Here is a 17,321-nt window from a genome sequence, read left to right on the forward strand (position 1 = left end):
ATATGACATAGCCACACCAATTGTATTCTTTGATCTTCTCAACATCAGCTATGTAATCTAAAATTTTTGGCCTCAAATTTCCATCAGCAGGAGTGTTAATCAAGGCATACTCCATGAGAACCATAAAAGTCCATTTAAAGAACTCACCACCTTCTTTGTCTCTCTCCATCTGCTCTACAACATACTTTGGCACCATTTTTTTCTCTCCACCTTTACAGAATTTAGCAATTTCAGTTTTGATGTGGGTATTTTTCTGAAATTTGCTTTTATTGATAGGTAAAGATCCAATCGCGAACCCAAGAGTTATGTGAACATCTTCATCATCTAAAAACAGTGATTCCCCACTGTTCAACTCAATTGATGAAGTTTTACTGTTAAAGTTGTTGATTAGATAATACGCTAATGCTCTTGGGAAACTTCTTATATTGAAGTTTAGGAGTGCGTCAAACCCAATCTCTCTAACAGCTCTTCTTTGATTCTCGTTTAGAGATTCAAGCATGTCAACGAAGAAGTCAGTATTCCTTCTTCCTGCCAAAGTTGCTATCCTAATGACTGTAATATCTTGAACAACTTTTTTCTTGCTCTTCTTTGATGCTGTCTTACCATCAGTTGTATCGTCATTCTTTCTTTTCTTCATATTTCTTATATGTTCTACTTCTTCTGCTAATGTTCTACGTTGATCATCATCATCATCACGAATGTTCTTTCCTAATAAACAAAAGATTTCAGTGTGTTAAACAGTTTATGTCATTATATAAAGTCAAAGTATCATTTTATAATCTGAAACTATCATTTTATCAAGGGTATTATCATTTTATCTTCTGAAACTATCATTTTCTACATTTCAATGAGTTTAAAAAAGCAGAGAGGGAATAACTTGTCACTTAAGTAGAACAAAACACTATTTACAAAGTATCATTTTATCATTTTCAGAAACTATCATTTTATGCACCCAAAGTATCATTTTATCAAGCAAAGGCACAATTTCTACATACAAAAACACAGAGACACACACAACAACACACACAAAAACACAGCAGCAGTAGCATCAGGACACACACACAAACAAACATAAAGTATCATTTTATCCCATGAAACTATCATTTTTTCATTCAGAAACTATCATTTTATCCCATGAAACTATCATTTTATAATCTGAAACTATCATTTTATCAAGGGCAATTATCATTTTTTCTTCTGAAACTATCATTTTCTATATTTCAATGAGTTTAAAAAAGCAGAGAGGGAATAACTTGTCACTTAAGTAGAACAAAACACTATTTACAAAGTATCATTTTATCATTTTCAGAAACTATCATTTTATGCACCTAAAGTATCATTTTATCAAGCAAAGGCACAATTTCTACATACAAAAACACAGAGACACACACAACAACACACACAAAAACACAGCAGCAGTAGCATCAGGACACACACACAAACAAACATAAAGTATCATTTTATCCCATGAAACTATCATTTTTTCATTCAGAAACTATCATTTTATTCCATATATCCCATGAAACTATCATTTTATAATCTGAAACTATCATTTTATCAGAAACTATCATTTTATCTACATTTAAACAGATCATGCAAACACATAGTAACACACACAGCAAAACACACATAAACAAACCAAAACACACACCAGCAGCATATATTGTTATGCATGAACGATATTGTATAAATATAAGAAATATCTACACTAAAAAACTACAGAATCTAAAAATAATCGAGAAAATCATCAGCAAAATGATAAATCGATCAAAATCAAAAGTGAAATAAGTAATAAACTTCATCCAACCTTTCTTCGATGAAAAAACTATGATTTCCTTCGACATATTCCAGAATTGTGATGATTTTTCCTTTGATTCGTAGGGTTTCAAATGCGATTCAGAGTGTTTGAGTGTTTCCTTCGATTCGTAGGGTTTGAAATTCGATTCAGAGTGTTTGAGTCTGAGATGAATTCAGAGCGTTTTCTTTTTTCCCACGAATTTTAAAATTGAAATGACAATTTTGCCCTTAATATATCCGAAAATGATAGTTTTATTTGATAAAATGATAGTTTTGTTAGATTAAATCTAGACCACATATTTTAAAAATGTGTGGTGGAGATTTAGTTATAGGGTTATCACACAAATTGGGGTTATCATTATAATGCACCCCTATATATATATATATATATATATATATATATATATATATATATATATATATAATTGGATGAGGCGGTGTAAAAGACCGACACTTATTTACTATAAAATAGTTAATATTTATGCAAATATTTTTTGTACTCAAATAATAACTTGTTATATGTTTAGGGCAGGAATGAGGATAACAATACTAATAATATATAGTTATGTGTATCCATTTGGCTTGAGTTGCATTTCCAATAAATCTTGAAATTAGAAATTATGATGAGAATTGCTAAACTCTTACACATAGGCCTGTCAAAATGGATATTGGGTATTGGATACTCAGTATCCAAACCCGAAAAAGTCGGGTAATTGGATACCCGAAACCCGATTTTTCGGGTATCGGATCGGGATCAGGTAGTGGGAATTTTGGATGATCGGATATCGGATTACCCGATACCCGATCAGATATACCCGAATTATCCAATTTATTTTTAAAATTAATAAATTATATATTTTTTATTATAATTAAATGTAATTTAATTTCTTAATTATAAGTGGATGGATGAAAGATGTTAATATGTAATTTAATTTCTTATTATGGATGAATGAAAGATGTAATTTAATTTAATTTTTTAATTTAATTTCTTATTTTGGAGGGATGAAAGATGAAAAAATATAATTTTTTAATTAAATGTGGATGGGTAAAAGATGTTAATATGTAATTTAATTTCTTACTGTGGATGGATGAAAAATGTTAATATGTTATAACTTATGAATTTTGTATTTTTAAAATTTAGAGTTATTTTTTCTAAAATTCGATCTATTACAAGAATTTGTATTTCCAAAAAATTTTAGTTATTCTTATAAATTCAAACTACTACAAAAATTTTGTATTTCTAAAAGTTTGTAGTTATTTTCCCTTGAACACTACTTCAACTTTGTATTAAATTCGAACTAAATAGTATATTAAATAAACCTTTAAAATTGTAGTTAATTTTCTAAAAAGATTAAAAAAATCAAAAATCAAAATCACAATCGGGACTGGATACCCGATTTTTCGAGACTGGATACCTGAGTCGGATATCCGGGTACCCGAAATCAAATTCGGGTCGGATATCGGGTATTGAATTTTGAGAATTTCGGAATCGGGTACCCGAAAATTTCGGATCGGGTATCCGCGGGTACCCGATTTGACAGGCCTACTTACACGTATCCTTGCATAAAATTTTATGGATATCTCATAGTTAGTAAAACTAATTATACAAAGTGTTAATATATTAATATGTTATAAGAAAAACTCATATCTAAATTCACAGTTAATTAACCTATTGCTTATGTACTTATAATAAGACACGTACATATATATTATTTTCAAAAATAATAGTTAATATATATAGATATAATATTTATTATGTAAGTAACAATATAAATAAAAATGCAATGATAAAAATATTTTAATATGCAAAATGATGCATGTTTTGAGTCATGGAGTTCCAGTTCAATTTTACTTTATTGATAACTTATTCTATTTTGGGGGGAAAAATAATATAATAAAATTTTGAAGAACATAAAAACTTAAATGAAACAAATACATTAAGTTAATAAATCATTAAATGAGTTAACTATTTGATAAACCCAACAACTTTAAACAAATAAATAATTAAAATAATCAATTAAAATGAAATGAACTAAGCAATTGAAACTAATAAACGATGGCTTATTTATCATAGAAAAATTAGTTAGTAAAAGAAAATATACGATGGCCTATTAATCATTAAACATATGGGATAGATTGTAAAAGAAAATATACATATTCATTATGCCATAAAATAATGTGTCGCGTTATTCTTTCTTCTCTGTGCAAAGAATTCTTCACGTTTGTTCAAAGGTAAATATTTCTTATCTTCCCCTTTTCTCTAAAGACAAAACTTGATAGCAATATGGCGACAAACGGACGGCTGACCTGGTACTTCTAGAAGGCCATCTCGTGGATTTATCTCGTCGAAACACATTAATTTGGAGGAGTCTTTGCGAACTGTCGGATGATTGGCCGTGCAAGTTAATGGATGACAAACTTTTTAGTTGAAACCTTATAAAAGTGGACAGAGATCTGTTTTGCAAATTCATTTAGACCAGCTTCACGGAAAGCTTCTGAACATCAAGCAAGACCATTTCCTAGTTTGGGTGTGCCTCCACTTGGATTATGGTGCACATGTCATATATTCATAGTTCAACCAAAATGTCATGACCATCATTAGAACCTCTTCATTTCCTCTGTTTTATAACCTTTGAACTTTCTCTAATAAATCATTCATTGCATTGCTTAACCGTAATTTAATGTGATGTAACGTGATTAATTACAATAACTCACAGTTAATCTCTACCCTCGGCCTCTCGGAGTTCCACCGTCTTAAGCCTGAAATGAATTCAGTCTCACTATGATATGGTTCTAAACTATACAATTCGATTTAGGCGTGCATGTTATTTGGTATTGGTGTAAGAGTAATACCTCTTTGGTTTGTGCATAGTTCAATTTCCAAATCCAATTTCAGGTTATAAGCTTCAATTCATATATAAGAAGTAGGACTTTTACCCGGTTCATACTTATGGAACATGCTCGCCTTTCCTCTTTCGTTTGTGGACTATCAGCATCTCATTCCTACGCCATCTACATAAAAGATGCAAAATAAAATGAACATAAACTAAATTCTACATCAAGCAATAACTTTTGATCAGCCACAACACAACAGTCTAATTCCAACACATCCAATGCATGCAGAAGGTTAATAGAAACTCACCAACTGGTAAAGACGTGAAGGTGGTGTTGGAAACACAATCACAAGAGCAAGGCGAGCACCAAATAGCCAATGCAGTTGAATACATTGACATTTAAAGAAAATATTGTAGCTTTTGGTATTCTTGCCACTTTTAGCTATCCCATTATCATTTAGAAATAAATGTTTCACAATTATCTTTTGCTCTTTCGACGAACTCATTCATTCCATTGATTGCTAGAAAAAAACGTTTACAATGATTAAATGAAATTAAATATTAGTATTAGGGAATATATAGTGTCATCTCAAATAAAATGAGGTATAATTTTATTTAATACACATAAATGAAATTTTACAATGATTGATATATACGTTACACCAGTTGGTTATGCACAAATAACAAAAATTAATTTCAATTAGATTATAGTAATTTTTAATATTAAAAGGGCATTTCCATAAATACCCCCAACTCCCATTACATAGATGTATAGATTATTATTATTATTATTATTATTATTATTAAACAAAGTAATCATATCTTCATTACTCCATTCTTGAAGCTAAGTAGTCATAATCACTTGCCCTTAGCGGTATGATAATTGAGAATAATTCTACATCATTTTCTCGTTCTAAAACTTATTTTAGTTTTCATAGTGTATTACTATTAAAATGGTTAATTGATTAAATTCTCAAACTTCAACTTAATTCAGATTTTCGGTTAATTTATTAGTACAATATTATTAATATTTTTATAGTTGTAGCAAAAAACCACATACCCAACGCCACTCTATTCTCAATAATAATAATAATAATAATAATAATAATAATAATAATATAAAACACACACGACCAAAATATCACATCAATTTTTTCATAGCAAGTCGCATCGCATCGCATCATTATTCTCAATAGTTATAAACCTTATGATATTTAATAACAAGAGTGAAATACATAAACGGTACATAATCTTTCACTTTTCGCACATAAATGATATCTGATCTTTATTTTATATAGTTTTTGGTACCTATAAATCACATTTTTAGTACCTGATACTCCCTCCGTCTCACATAATTTTACACACTTTGACCCGGCACAGATTTTAAAAAATGTAATGGAAAGTGAGTTGAAATAGTTGGTGGGATGTGGGTCATACTTTTAAAGTATTAGTTTTGTAATAAAATGTGAGTAGGAATGAGTTAGTGGAATATGGGGTCCACTGCTAAAAATGGTTAAAGTGAAATGGGTAAAATTATGTGGGACGGCCCAAAATGGAATACTGGGTAAAATTATGTGGGACGGAGGGAGTATAATTTTCTTCCCAAAATGCCCTTTAAACAAATATATTTTCCCATTTATGTCATAGATGGTATTTTGGACATACATAAAATTAGTATCAAAAGTGATATTATAAATCTTCTCTCAATTTCCTCACTCTTTATACTATTATTATTAATCAATATTAATATTATTATTTTGATGTTATAAATTAATAATCAATTCATTTTTAATATCATTCAAATATACTTAAATATAATTATAGTTATAATTATATTTAATTATTATATTATTGTTATAATACTAAAAAGTAATTAATAAATAATTGCAGTATAATTACATAAATTATAAATCACATAATATCATGTAATTATTATTTTTATTATTATTATTATTATTATTATTATTATTATTATTATTATTATTTTATATTAAATTAGTAACTAATCAGTATAGCCTTAATAAAAATTTAACATTGTGAATTGTAGTCATAATGATATAAAAAAGTTGAATATTTTTAGTTAGATGTTTCAACCTTAAAATGAGTATAAAATAATTTAATAAAAATATTCAATTGATTTAATTATTTAAATAATTAATTTAATTAGGTATTTTATTTTTCATTTATATTATGAATTTGGATGAAGAGAAAAGAAAAAAGAAGGAAAAAGAAACATAAACTAAGGAGAAAAAAGAAAAAAGAAAGGAAGATAAAATATTAAAAAGAAAGAAGAAAATGAAGAAAAAAAAAAGAAGAAGAAACTAAAGAAGAAAAAGAGAAATAAGAAAGGAAGAAAAAACAATCACATATTTGGTACTACTACTTAAATAAAATTTTCAAAAGTATCCTCTATGAAAAAAATCGCATTTTTGGTACTTAGAGTTATTTTTGTCATAGGTATAAAAATGATATAAAATAAATATCAGATAGTACTATTTATGTGCGAAAGTGAAAGATCAGGTACCATTTATGTAGTTCACTCTAAAAACGTAAATCAAACCAAACTTCACGATTCTTTTAGCTATCGCATAAAATGTAAAAACTTAAATCAAACCAAACTTCACGATTCTTTTAGCTATTGCATAAAATGTAAAAACGTTAAATTAGTTTCAAACTCATGACTCAAAAAAAAAGAAATTACATCCTGATATTGGTAGGATTAGTTGAGAAGTCACACTCATGAATTTAAATGATTTCTTAATTATACAAGGGCACTCCAGTCTGAAACGTACAATCCTTCGAAGCGCTGCAATTGTGAGAGTATCTCAAAGTACCACTCCTCTGGTTGCACTGTCGGTGGAAAATAGTGCAACCGTCACTCCCTCTCTCTCATCACTTTTTCTCTCTCTAGAAATACAATAGCAGCTCCACTGTCGTATTCTTCCCTTCCACGCCATTTTTGATATTCCTCATATTTTTATTTCCAACAATCATAATAATTGAGATTTAACAGCTATACATACACGGACCTATATATCTCTCTAGTGAGAGAGAGCTGAAGAGAGAATGCGAGCCGACAGCTAGTGCTTCCTCTACTCGCTCTGCTCTCTCACTCTGCATTTCCATCTTCCTTAGCATTCTGTCCAGATCGCCTGCGGACCCGATCTGTGATTAATTGGCGGCATTATCTGGATTGCACGGTGAGATTTCTGTTTTCGGTTAGGGCGCTTTTCGCAATTACTCAGCAGATATTGATTTCTGTTACTTTTTGTGAATTGTGTGGGTGATATTTAATGCTGCAAGAGTTTTGATTATTTAATTGATTTTGGAGTCAAATGAATAAGATATGTTGTTCCATAAACGTGCTGAATCTGAGTGTCGGCAGGCGTGATCCAGGGTTTATATTTGTTGTTTTTATGTTTGTGTTGGATGTAAACAATAGATCTAACCGTGAACTGAGGGATTGAGGCAGAACGTTTTTCAGTTTTTTTCAGGAGCGCATTGCGCGGGGATGTTAAATTCAGAGTGAAGCTTTCAATCCGGTTGATTCTGATTCACTACTCTTGACTGAGACTGAGTGACAATGGAACCTGAAGCAGAAATCAAGGTTGGTATGAATGTTGTTGTTGTTCTTTCTTTAATGGATACTAGAGAATATCTTGACGAATGGATCCATGGATTCCTGATTAAGTTTTCTATCTACGCATTGGGTCATCTAGCTGTTACTTTTTCTCCACTGAATTTTATTTCCTGGCTTATTTTTATGTGTACTTTTGTTTCTTACATTGAGTGTTGGGCGTGATTTTATTTATTGGGGGTATTATGATCTGTTTTTTAACATAGTCACCATGTTCGGTTGCTAGGGGAAGACCTTGAAGACTATTGGCAGCCAGGTCTGTCAGATCTGTGGGGATGACGTGGGCTCGACTGCTGACCATGAGCCATTTGTTGCTTGCAATGTCTGCGCATTCCCGGTTTGCAGGCCTTGCTATGAATATGAGAGGAAAGATGGAAATCAGTCTTGCCCTCAGTGCAAAACCAGATACAAGAGACATAAAGGTATAGTGAGTTATAATAAAATTGTCCCTTCATTTTGACCCTTCTATACTCTTTCACAGTATACTGCTAAATGAGTTGCGGCGTAACTTTCTGTAGTTTACCGTAGAAAACTATGATGAGTTGCACAAGTCGGTAAACATCATCAAGGTTGTCAAAGTTTATCTTATAGTAAATCTAATGCTCCTGAAATCAGATTAGACTAATATATTAAACTTCAAAGTACTGATCTAGATCAGTGATCTCAGGGGATTTGCATCATATGTGAAAACCATGTTAGGAAGGGGTATAGGTCTTGAAATATTCCACATACAATGCTTGAACAGTATGTAAAATAATGGGAGCGACATTCTTGACTCTCTAATTACTTGTGATTTAATCCGCGGTCCGCCCACCATTAAATGTCCCATTTTGCCATTTCAGGATGTTCGTCGTTGCATGTCTCATGTTCCACTAACATATTTATTTATTTATAAAACTAATGTATAAAAGTGGGTCTCACATTCCACTAACTTTTTCCACCCATATTCATTCACATTTCTTAAACCATGCTGATCCCAAATGGGATACTTAATGGCAGATGGAAGGAGTACATGCTTTTCTTGGAAAGCTGTGTTTTCTGGAATAATTGGGTTGTAAATATGCTTTTGGTTTCATTTTTACAGGGAACATCTAAAGTTTTTACAGTGCAAATTCTAATTCTAATATTGTACTAGAACATTTTGGTGTTTGGTGGTCTCACATCTAGTTTGCATATTGTTATGTTCTGTTTTTGTATAAATGTAATGATTATAGGCTTATAGCATTAAGAAAATGATTACATGTGATTTTTATTGATTATCTAGCTGTGATATACATAAATATACAAATACGTTCTTAAAATAATTGAAGTACTGATGTCTCTACATTTATGCATGGCATAGGTCAGTTCAAATTCGGGAAAATTAAGACTGTTTCAAAATCTGGTTTCTGAAAATGAATTTGACACTTTCAAACAGGGAGTCCTGCAATTCATGGTGACAGTGAGGAGGATGGTGTTTCTGATGATGTCGCTGTTGATGCCCATTACTCTGAAACTCAAAGTGAGAAGCAGAAGATTTCGGAGAGAATGTTGAGCTGGCGTGTTAATCATTCGGGAGAAAGTATTAATGCCCCAAAGTATGACAAGGAGGTCCCTCGAAACCACATTCCATTGCTTACGAATGGAACGGATGTAAGTTTTAATGTTCACTATATTCTACTGTAGTGTTGTGCAGTCATATATCATGGCATAATTGATTGACTTTTTCTATGTTTTGCAGATTTCTGGGGAATTGTCTGCTGCATCACCTGGCCGCCTTTCAATGGCATCTCCACCTCCAGGAGGCATTGGAAAACGTAATCTTTTACTTTGTTAAGCTTCCTTCAAAAGATTTTAATGTTCTTGTTCCCTGAGTGTTTTATATTTTACCTAATATCTTCCTTTTTTCCATTTCCAGCCAGGATCGTGGATCCAGTGAGGGAGTTTGGATCCCCGGGCTTAGGTAATGTTGCCTGGAAAGAGAGAGTGGATGGCTGGAAAATGAAGCAGGAAAAGCCTGTTATTCCAATGACTACTAGCCATCCTCCTTCAGAAAGAGGAGTAGGAGATATTGATGCAAGCACTGATATTCTTGTTGATGATTCTCTACTGTAAGTTTATAATTTTTTTGTACTCAAAAGTTTTCTCTAGGTATACAGGGTATGATTGGAAAAACTTTGATGATATTGGTGAATTCCATAGAACACCCTGTCTAGTGTCTTGCTTGCATGTGGCAGCAAAAATGACAAACTCTATATTTTGTTGCACGGTCTCCATTCTTCCTCTGATAATATTCTTCTTGGTGCAGGAATGATGAGGCCCGACAGCCCCTAGCAAGGAAGGTTTCTATTCCGTCATCAAGGATAAACCCTTACAGGATGGTTATTGTATTGCGGCTGGTGATTCTGTGTATTTTCTTGCACTACCGAATAACAAACCCTGTACCCAATGCATATCCATTGTGGCTGATTTCTGTGATTTGTGAGATTTGGTTTGCTATATCCTGGATTCTGGATCAGTTCCCAAAATGGCTTCCTGTCAACCGTGAGACGTATCTTGACAGACTTGCTCTGAGGTGAGAAATTTTCAACTTATGTGTGTATTTATATTTGGCTCCATTGTACGTTCCTCCCAGTTGAAAGGCATGTGCTTATAATAGGTAGATAGTGCAGTGCCTTTGTTTAGTTCTGCTGCATTTCTGCTAAGCTCTTATATTTGCAGTTTTTATTTTACCAAACCCCACTCTTTTTTTTCCTGACCGGAAATCACTTTTTCTGTCTGATTTTGAAAACTACATAAATAACGTGTTGTCGTGTAACAGATATGACAGGGAAGGAGAGCCATCACAATTAGCTGCTGTTGACATATTTGTCAGTACTGTTGATCCTCTGAAGGAGCCTCCTCTCGTTACAGCTAATACTGTTTTGTCCATTCTTGCGGTAGACTATCCAGTGGACAAGGTTTCTTGCTATGTTTCTGATGATGGGTCTGCCATGTTGACATTTGAAGCTCTATCGGAGACATCTGAATTTGCAAGGAAATGGGTTCCTTTCTGCAAAAGGTACAGTATTGAGCCACGGGCTCCTGAATGGTACTTTGCTCAGAAGATTGACTACTTAAAAGATAAAGTCCAGCCATCTTTTGTGAAAGACCGTCGGGCTATGAAGGTGAGAATTTTATTTTACCAGATTTTATCTTTCACATTTGTTATTTAGTCAAACATCTTATTTCTTTCTTCTGGCTTTGTACTACAGAGAGAATATGAAGAATTCAAAATTCGTATCAATGCTCTTGTATCCAAGGCTCAGAAAGTTCCCGAGGAAGGTTGGGTTATGCAAGACGGTACACCATGGCCTGGAAATAATACAAGGGATCACCCTGGAATGATTCAGGTGAGAAGATAACTGGAGTTTCTACCTTATCAAGTCAAGTGTCAATGTTCCTTTGTACAGTATAGTGTTTGTTCATTTCATATGCAAAGGGCATACCTTTCTCATTGTTTTCATGTTCCTCTTTGCTTGATTTTAAAGCAAGAGCCACACATGCTGCATGTGTTCTGCCTCAACAAACATTTACTTAATTGCATTCCAGTAAAGGTCTTAATATTTCTTGCTTATAGGTTTTCTTGGGCCAAAGTGGAGGTCTTGACAGTGACGGTAATGAGCTGCCTCGGTTAGTATATGTTTCTCGTGAGAAGCGTCCTGGTTTCCAGCATCATAAGAAAGCCGGTGCCATGAATTCACTTGTAAGTAAACAAAAGTTGTGTAAGTATTTTTTTTAACATCTAGCTTATCATGCCGCTAGTTCTTATGTACTATACTTGCAGGTTCGTGTGTCAGCAGTTCTTACCAATGGACCTTTCTTGTTGAATCTCGATTGTGATCATTACATTAATAACAGCAAGGCCTTGCGTGAAGCAATGTGCTTTTTGATGGATCCGAATCTCGGGAAATATGTTTGTTATGTGCAATTTCCACAGAGATTTGATGGTATAGATAGGAGTGATCGATATGCCAATCGTAACACTGTCTTCTTTGATGTAAGTTTTAGTGTTTCTAATCAGAACAGTTCTTAGTTACTTACAATCCATGTAATACAAGTTCTGATTTGGTTACCTACGACTGATTCGAACTGTTCCTCTTCGCTCACCAGATTAACTTGAGAGGTTTGGATGGTATTCAAGGCCCTGTATATGTGGGTACTGGATGTGTCTTCAACAGAACAGCTTTGTATGGTTATGAACCTCCCCACAAACCTAAAAATAAGAAACCCGGGATGCTTTCTTCCTGCTTTGGTGGATCAAGAAAGAAAAGTTCTAAATCAAGTAAGAAGGGTTCAGATAAGAAAAAGTCTAGCAAGCATGTTGATCCTACTGTTCCTATCTTCAGCTTGGAGGATATAGAGGAGGGTGTTGAAGGTATGCTCTCCTTGAAACTAACAAATCAAAACATGATCACTACATATTAGTCCTCTTAACTCCAACGAATTAGTTTGCTGTTGCTGCTGTTTAACTGTTTACACACATGGTTCACATGTTTTTCCCCAAAACTATGATACGTTAAGAGTTACCACCGTGATTGTTCTGCTTTAGATAGTCACTCTTTCAGAACAAAGAGGCATGAGTTGTGGACATCATGAAAATTTCCAGTGTCAACTCTATATGGTTCATCCCCTTGTGTTGCTGATTCACCCTCTATGTTGAATGAATCAGGTGCTGGATTTGATGATGAAAAGTCATTGCTCATGTCCCAGATGAGCCTGGAGAAAAGATTTGGACAGTCAGCTGTTTTTGTTGCATCAACCCTGATGGAGAATGGTGGCGTGCCTCAGTCTGCAACACCAGAGACTCTCCTGAAAGAGGCTATTCATGTCATTAGCTGTGGCTATGAAGATAAGTCAGAATGGGGAAGTGAGGTATGCGATCTTTCTCCATCTGCAGTTCTATGTTGCATTCATTCTGTGTACTCTCTGCCTTACTAATATCTTGAAAATTGAACTAGCAGTATGCCTGTATAACCTAACCATGTCAACACAATCTAAGGGTTCTTGATTTACAATGACTCTTCAGTGTTATTGTCAATATTTATTTTGTGTCCGTCAAATGCTTACTTCTATTCATGTGATTTTTCCTAACTTCTGAAATTAATTCGTGTCCACTTGATACTCTTGTGAGATTCATTTTCCTCTCAAATATGCAGATAGGATGGATCTATGGTTCTGTCACAGAAGATATTCTTACAGGATTTAAAATGCACGCACGTGGCTGGCGATCAATTTACTGTATGCCTCCAAGGGCAGCCTTCAAGGGATCAGCTCCAATTAATCTTTCTGATCGATTGAATCAAGTGCTTCGATGGGCCTTAGGATCTGTGGAGATTCTGTTTAGCAGGCATTGTCCAATATGGTATGGATACAAAGGAAGGCTAAAATGGCTAGAGAGATTCGCATATGTCAACACCACGATTTACCCAATTACTTCCATTCCTCTGTTACTTTACTGCACATTGCCAGCTGTCTGCTTGCTTACTGGGAAATTCATTATCCCACAGGTGTGTCTTTCTCGACAAATTTAACATCTCTTGTGGAAGCCAAGAAACATGATTTAACCTATATATTTTGTGTTACAGATTAGTAACCTCGCAAGTATCTGGTTTCTTTCCCTCTTTCTCTCCATCTTTGCCACTGGTATACTGGAGATGAGGTGGAGTGGTGTTGGAATTGATGAATGGTGGAGGAACGAGCAGTTTTGGGTCATTGGAGGTGTCTCGGCTCATCTCTTTGCTGTATTCCAAGGTCTGCTCAAAGTTCTTGCTGGAATAGATACGAATTTCACAGTCACATCTAAAGCTGGAGACGAAGAGGGAGATTTTACTGAGCTCTACATGTTCAAATGGACAACTCTTCTGATTCCTCCCACCACTCTTCTCATCGTAAACTTGGTCGGAGTTGTTGCTGGGATTTCCTATGCAATAAACAGCGGGTACCAATCATGGGGGCCGCTGTTTGGAAAATTGTTCTTCGCCTTCTGGGTGATTGTCCATCTCTACCCCTTCCTCAAAGGTCTTATGGGGAGGCAGAACCGCACCCCCACCATTGTCGTGGTGTGGTCGATTCTTCTAGCTTCGATATTCTCTTTGCTGTGGGTCAGAGTTGATCCCTTCACCACTAGAGTCACTGGCCCAAAGGTCGAAGAGTGTGGAATTAACTGCTAATTTCGGCTTCTCAGAAGGGACTTTTTTGTCTGTGTGATGTTTTTTTTTTTTTTTTTTTGTAGAAAGGGAAAGATAAGAAAGCTAAATTGTTTGGTATACTTATTGTAAGTTAATGAAATGTTTGTCCGTTGAAATGTTAGAACATGTAAGCTGTAAACCATATTTATAATGCATTAGTTTAATTTTTTTTCCATTCGTTTCTTTAGCTGCATTTTCAAATGTGTTTCATTATCATTGAGAATGGATTGCAGATATTTAAAAAGTTAATTTAAATCTAGGGGTGCGTTATTTTAGAGTTGCACTATAATACTATCTTTTGTTAAATTACTAACTTGCTAGATCATCAACACCGATACACTAAACGCTAACCTGGATTTTCTAAATTATAAATGTCCTCTTCGAGCAACTTTCTAGGTCCTCTAAAGCTAGGCAACATGGGCATTACTCTATTAAATTCTCTGCCGGAAGAAAAACACCTCATAACAAAGAAACATAGGTAACGGTAGATTAAGTTTTACTTACATTTTTTTGCAAACTGGAGTAAGATTCTTTTGTTGATCCTAAGATTAAAATTCCAATACATGATATTAAATCAAGTTTAGACCAAGCATTAAAATGTCGGTGCAACTGCAATAATCAACTATTAGAGCACTCCCAATGGGGGTGGCGAAAATCCGGCGATAAATCACCGAATATCGCCGGATTATCGCCGGCCGTTGTGGTGGAAACGGCGATAATTCGGCGATAATGTTACCGTTTTTTCGCCAACCGGCGTTTTATCGCCGGATTATCGCCGAGCGATCGCCGGCCATTGTGGGCGACGCTCGGCGATAAATCGGCGATATTTAAATTTTTTTTTTTTTTTTTTCGGCCCAACGGCTATTTTTACATCCCACCCCTATAAATATTTCCTCCACTTCCTCCATTCATCACCCACAATCTTCATTCTCTCCATTTTCAATCTCTTCTCCCAATCTTCAATCTTCATCAAATTATGAGCTTTTGGAAGAAAAATTCCCGCTCGGGTAAGGATAAGGGTAAGGGGAAAGAGTCGAGTTCACAAATTCCCAACATGGATGAAGCAAACGAGCAGTGGATGCACTCGTTGTTGGCGATGGGTTCTCCTCCCGGCCAACTTCCATACGCGGGTCCGTCTCCTTTGCAGACTCCTCCGGCGCGGAGAATTTATCCGTACTTCAACTATGCCAGCAGAATGCCCTCTCCAGCCGACGATGTGTATCGGCCCCAGTTCGACACCCCCGGATCAACCCCAGGCGACCAAGAATCTCAGGCCGCGACATTGAGCGCGGAGGACTTCGAGGTGGAAGAAACGCCCACCGAGCCGCCTGCGACTGATACGGGTTCCAATGAGAGCCCGAAGGGGGTAAGGACTACTTACACTCTGCAAGAGTTCGAGCTGATAGCCACCTGCTGGGCGGACACGTCACAGAACGCGGAGCGCAGCAACTACCAGACTGAGATCATATTCTGGGAGCGGGTTGCCGCGAAGTACAGGAGCCACAAGACTGCCTCAATGAAGGACCATGGCAGCGAGGCGATCCGTCGGCATTGGGAGCGCCTCATGAGGGACTGCGGCCACTTCAACGGTATTTATTCTAACTTGTTGGCGGACATGCCCAGTGGCCAGAACGAGCATATGGTCCGAGATGAGGCCATGCAGAGGTATTGTGGCAAGTACTTGTCGAAGGGGTTCAAGTATTGGAACATCTACGATAAGCTGAAGGATCTCCCCAAATTCCGGACGGGGATGCACGCCGCGCTGCACGGGAAATCGGTGCGCTCGCGACTTAGCGTTTCGGAGAGCGAGGGGAGCGCGACCCACATCGACTTGAGTGGGGATGGTCCGCACGAGCGCCCGGAGGGAGCGAAGAAGGCGAAGGGGAGGCGGAAGGGGAAGGGCACAACGTCGGAAGTCGGTTCGGAACCCCACATCGACTTAGAAAAAGCCACTTATTCGAACAATGTCGCCAATCTGACGCAGATGTACACGCTGTACTTCTCCGGCGGCGGGACCCCTGAAGAAAAGGCGGCCCTCTGGAAATGCATCCAAGGCCTGCAGATTAAGATGGGCCTCGAGCCCGACGCTCCTCCGGCCCCTCCGTCTTAGTTTTTTTTTTTTTTAAATCTTTGTTTATTTGCGGTTTTTATTTGTAGTTTTTTTTTTTCTCGTTGTATTATATTTTCCAATGATTAATACAACGATGAATTGTTCATTATTAGTCTATTTATTAAATACATTTGTAGGGAAAATTAAATAATATAAAAAATAATGATGTAAAAATGAAATGTTGAGTTAGGGAGAAATAAAGGAGAAATAAGGGAGAAACCAATGTAGCAGTTGGCTAAAAACTGGGGATAAAATGTGATGCTGATGTGGCGCTGATGTGGCAGGAGTTAGGGAGAAATAAGGGAGTGCCATTGGGAGTGCTCTTACAGTCCCAATAAAAATAGAACAGGTGTAGAATTATAACTGGATAGACATATATAATTCAGTCATATTACAGTGCTGCCCAAAAAAAATTAAACTAATTTGTGTTTTCTAAAATTTTGACGGTATAAACAATAACCCCAAATTTTTTTTTTGACGGAACTATATATATCACGTTGACAAAGCGTATTGACATATACATATAACTGTAAAGTAAATTCTATTTGTCAGTCCAAGAAACTATAGAAATTAAAGAAGCATTATGGGGGTAATTCTTCAACAGTTAGTAAATACACGTCACAAACAGAAAAAATCATTAATTATTTATAAAATATACTCCATACATGTAATGAATTGAGTAGGATATAATTAAAAAAAACGAATTAGTAGTATTATTATTGAGGTGAATAATA

The 17,321-nt window shown here is 35.3% G+C and overlaps 1 protein-coding gene across 1 annotated transcript; it reads left to right on the forward strand.

Annotated features, from left to right (window-relative positions):
• The first annotated feature begins 7,504 nt into the window (after positions 1 to 7,504).
• Positions 7,505 to 14,652, forward strand: LOC125190870 (cellulose synthase A catalytic subunit 3 [UDP-forming]-like). The gene is made up of 15 exons (XM_048088284.2): positions 7,505 to 7,831; positions 8,116 to 8,238; positions 8,495 to 8,690; positions 9,686 to 9,900; positions 9,989 to 10,064; positions 10,166 to 10,358; positions 10,556 to 10,822; positions 11,069 to 11,414; positions 11,502 to 11,639; positions 11,867 to 11,992; positions 12,074 to 12,286; positions 12,400 to 12,664; positions 12,959 to 13,161; positions 13,446 to 13,796; positions 13,875 to 14,652. The coding sequence occupies exons 2-15, from the start codon at positions 8,215 to 8,217 to the stop codon at positions 14,457 to 14,459; spliced, it is 3,198 nt and encodes a 1,065-aa protein (XP_047944241.1). The 5' UTR covers positions 7,505 to 7,831; positions 8,116 to 8,214; the 3' UTR covers positions 14,460 to 14,652.
• Positions 14,653 to 17,321: the final 2,669 nt, after the last annotated feature.

The sequence above is a fragment of the Salvia hispanica genome, chromosome 5, assembly GCF_029641045.1.
Source record: "Salvia hispanica isolate PSC_SH4W2 chromosome 5, Shi_PSC_v1, whole genome shotgun sequence".
Taxonomy (NCBI): Eukaryota; Viridiplantae; Streptophyta; class Magnoliopsida; order Lamiales; family Lamiaceae; genus Salvia; species Salvia hispanica.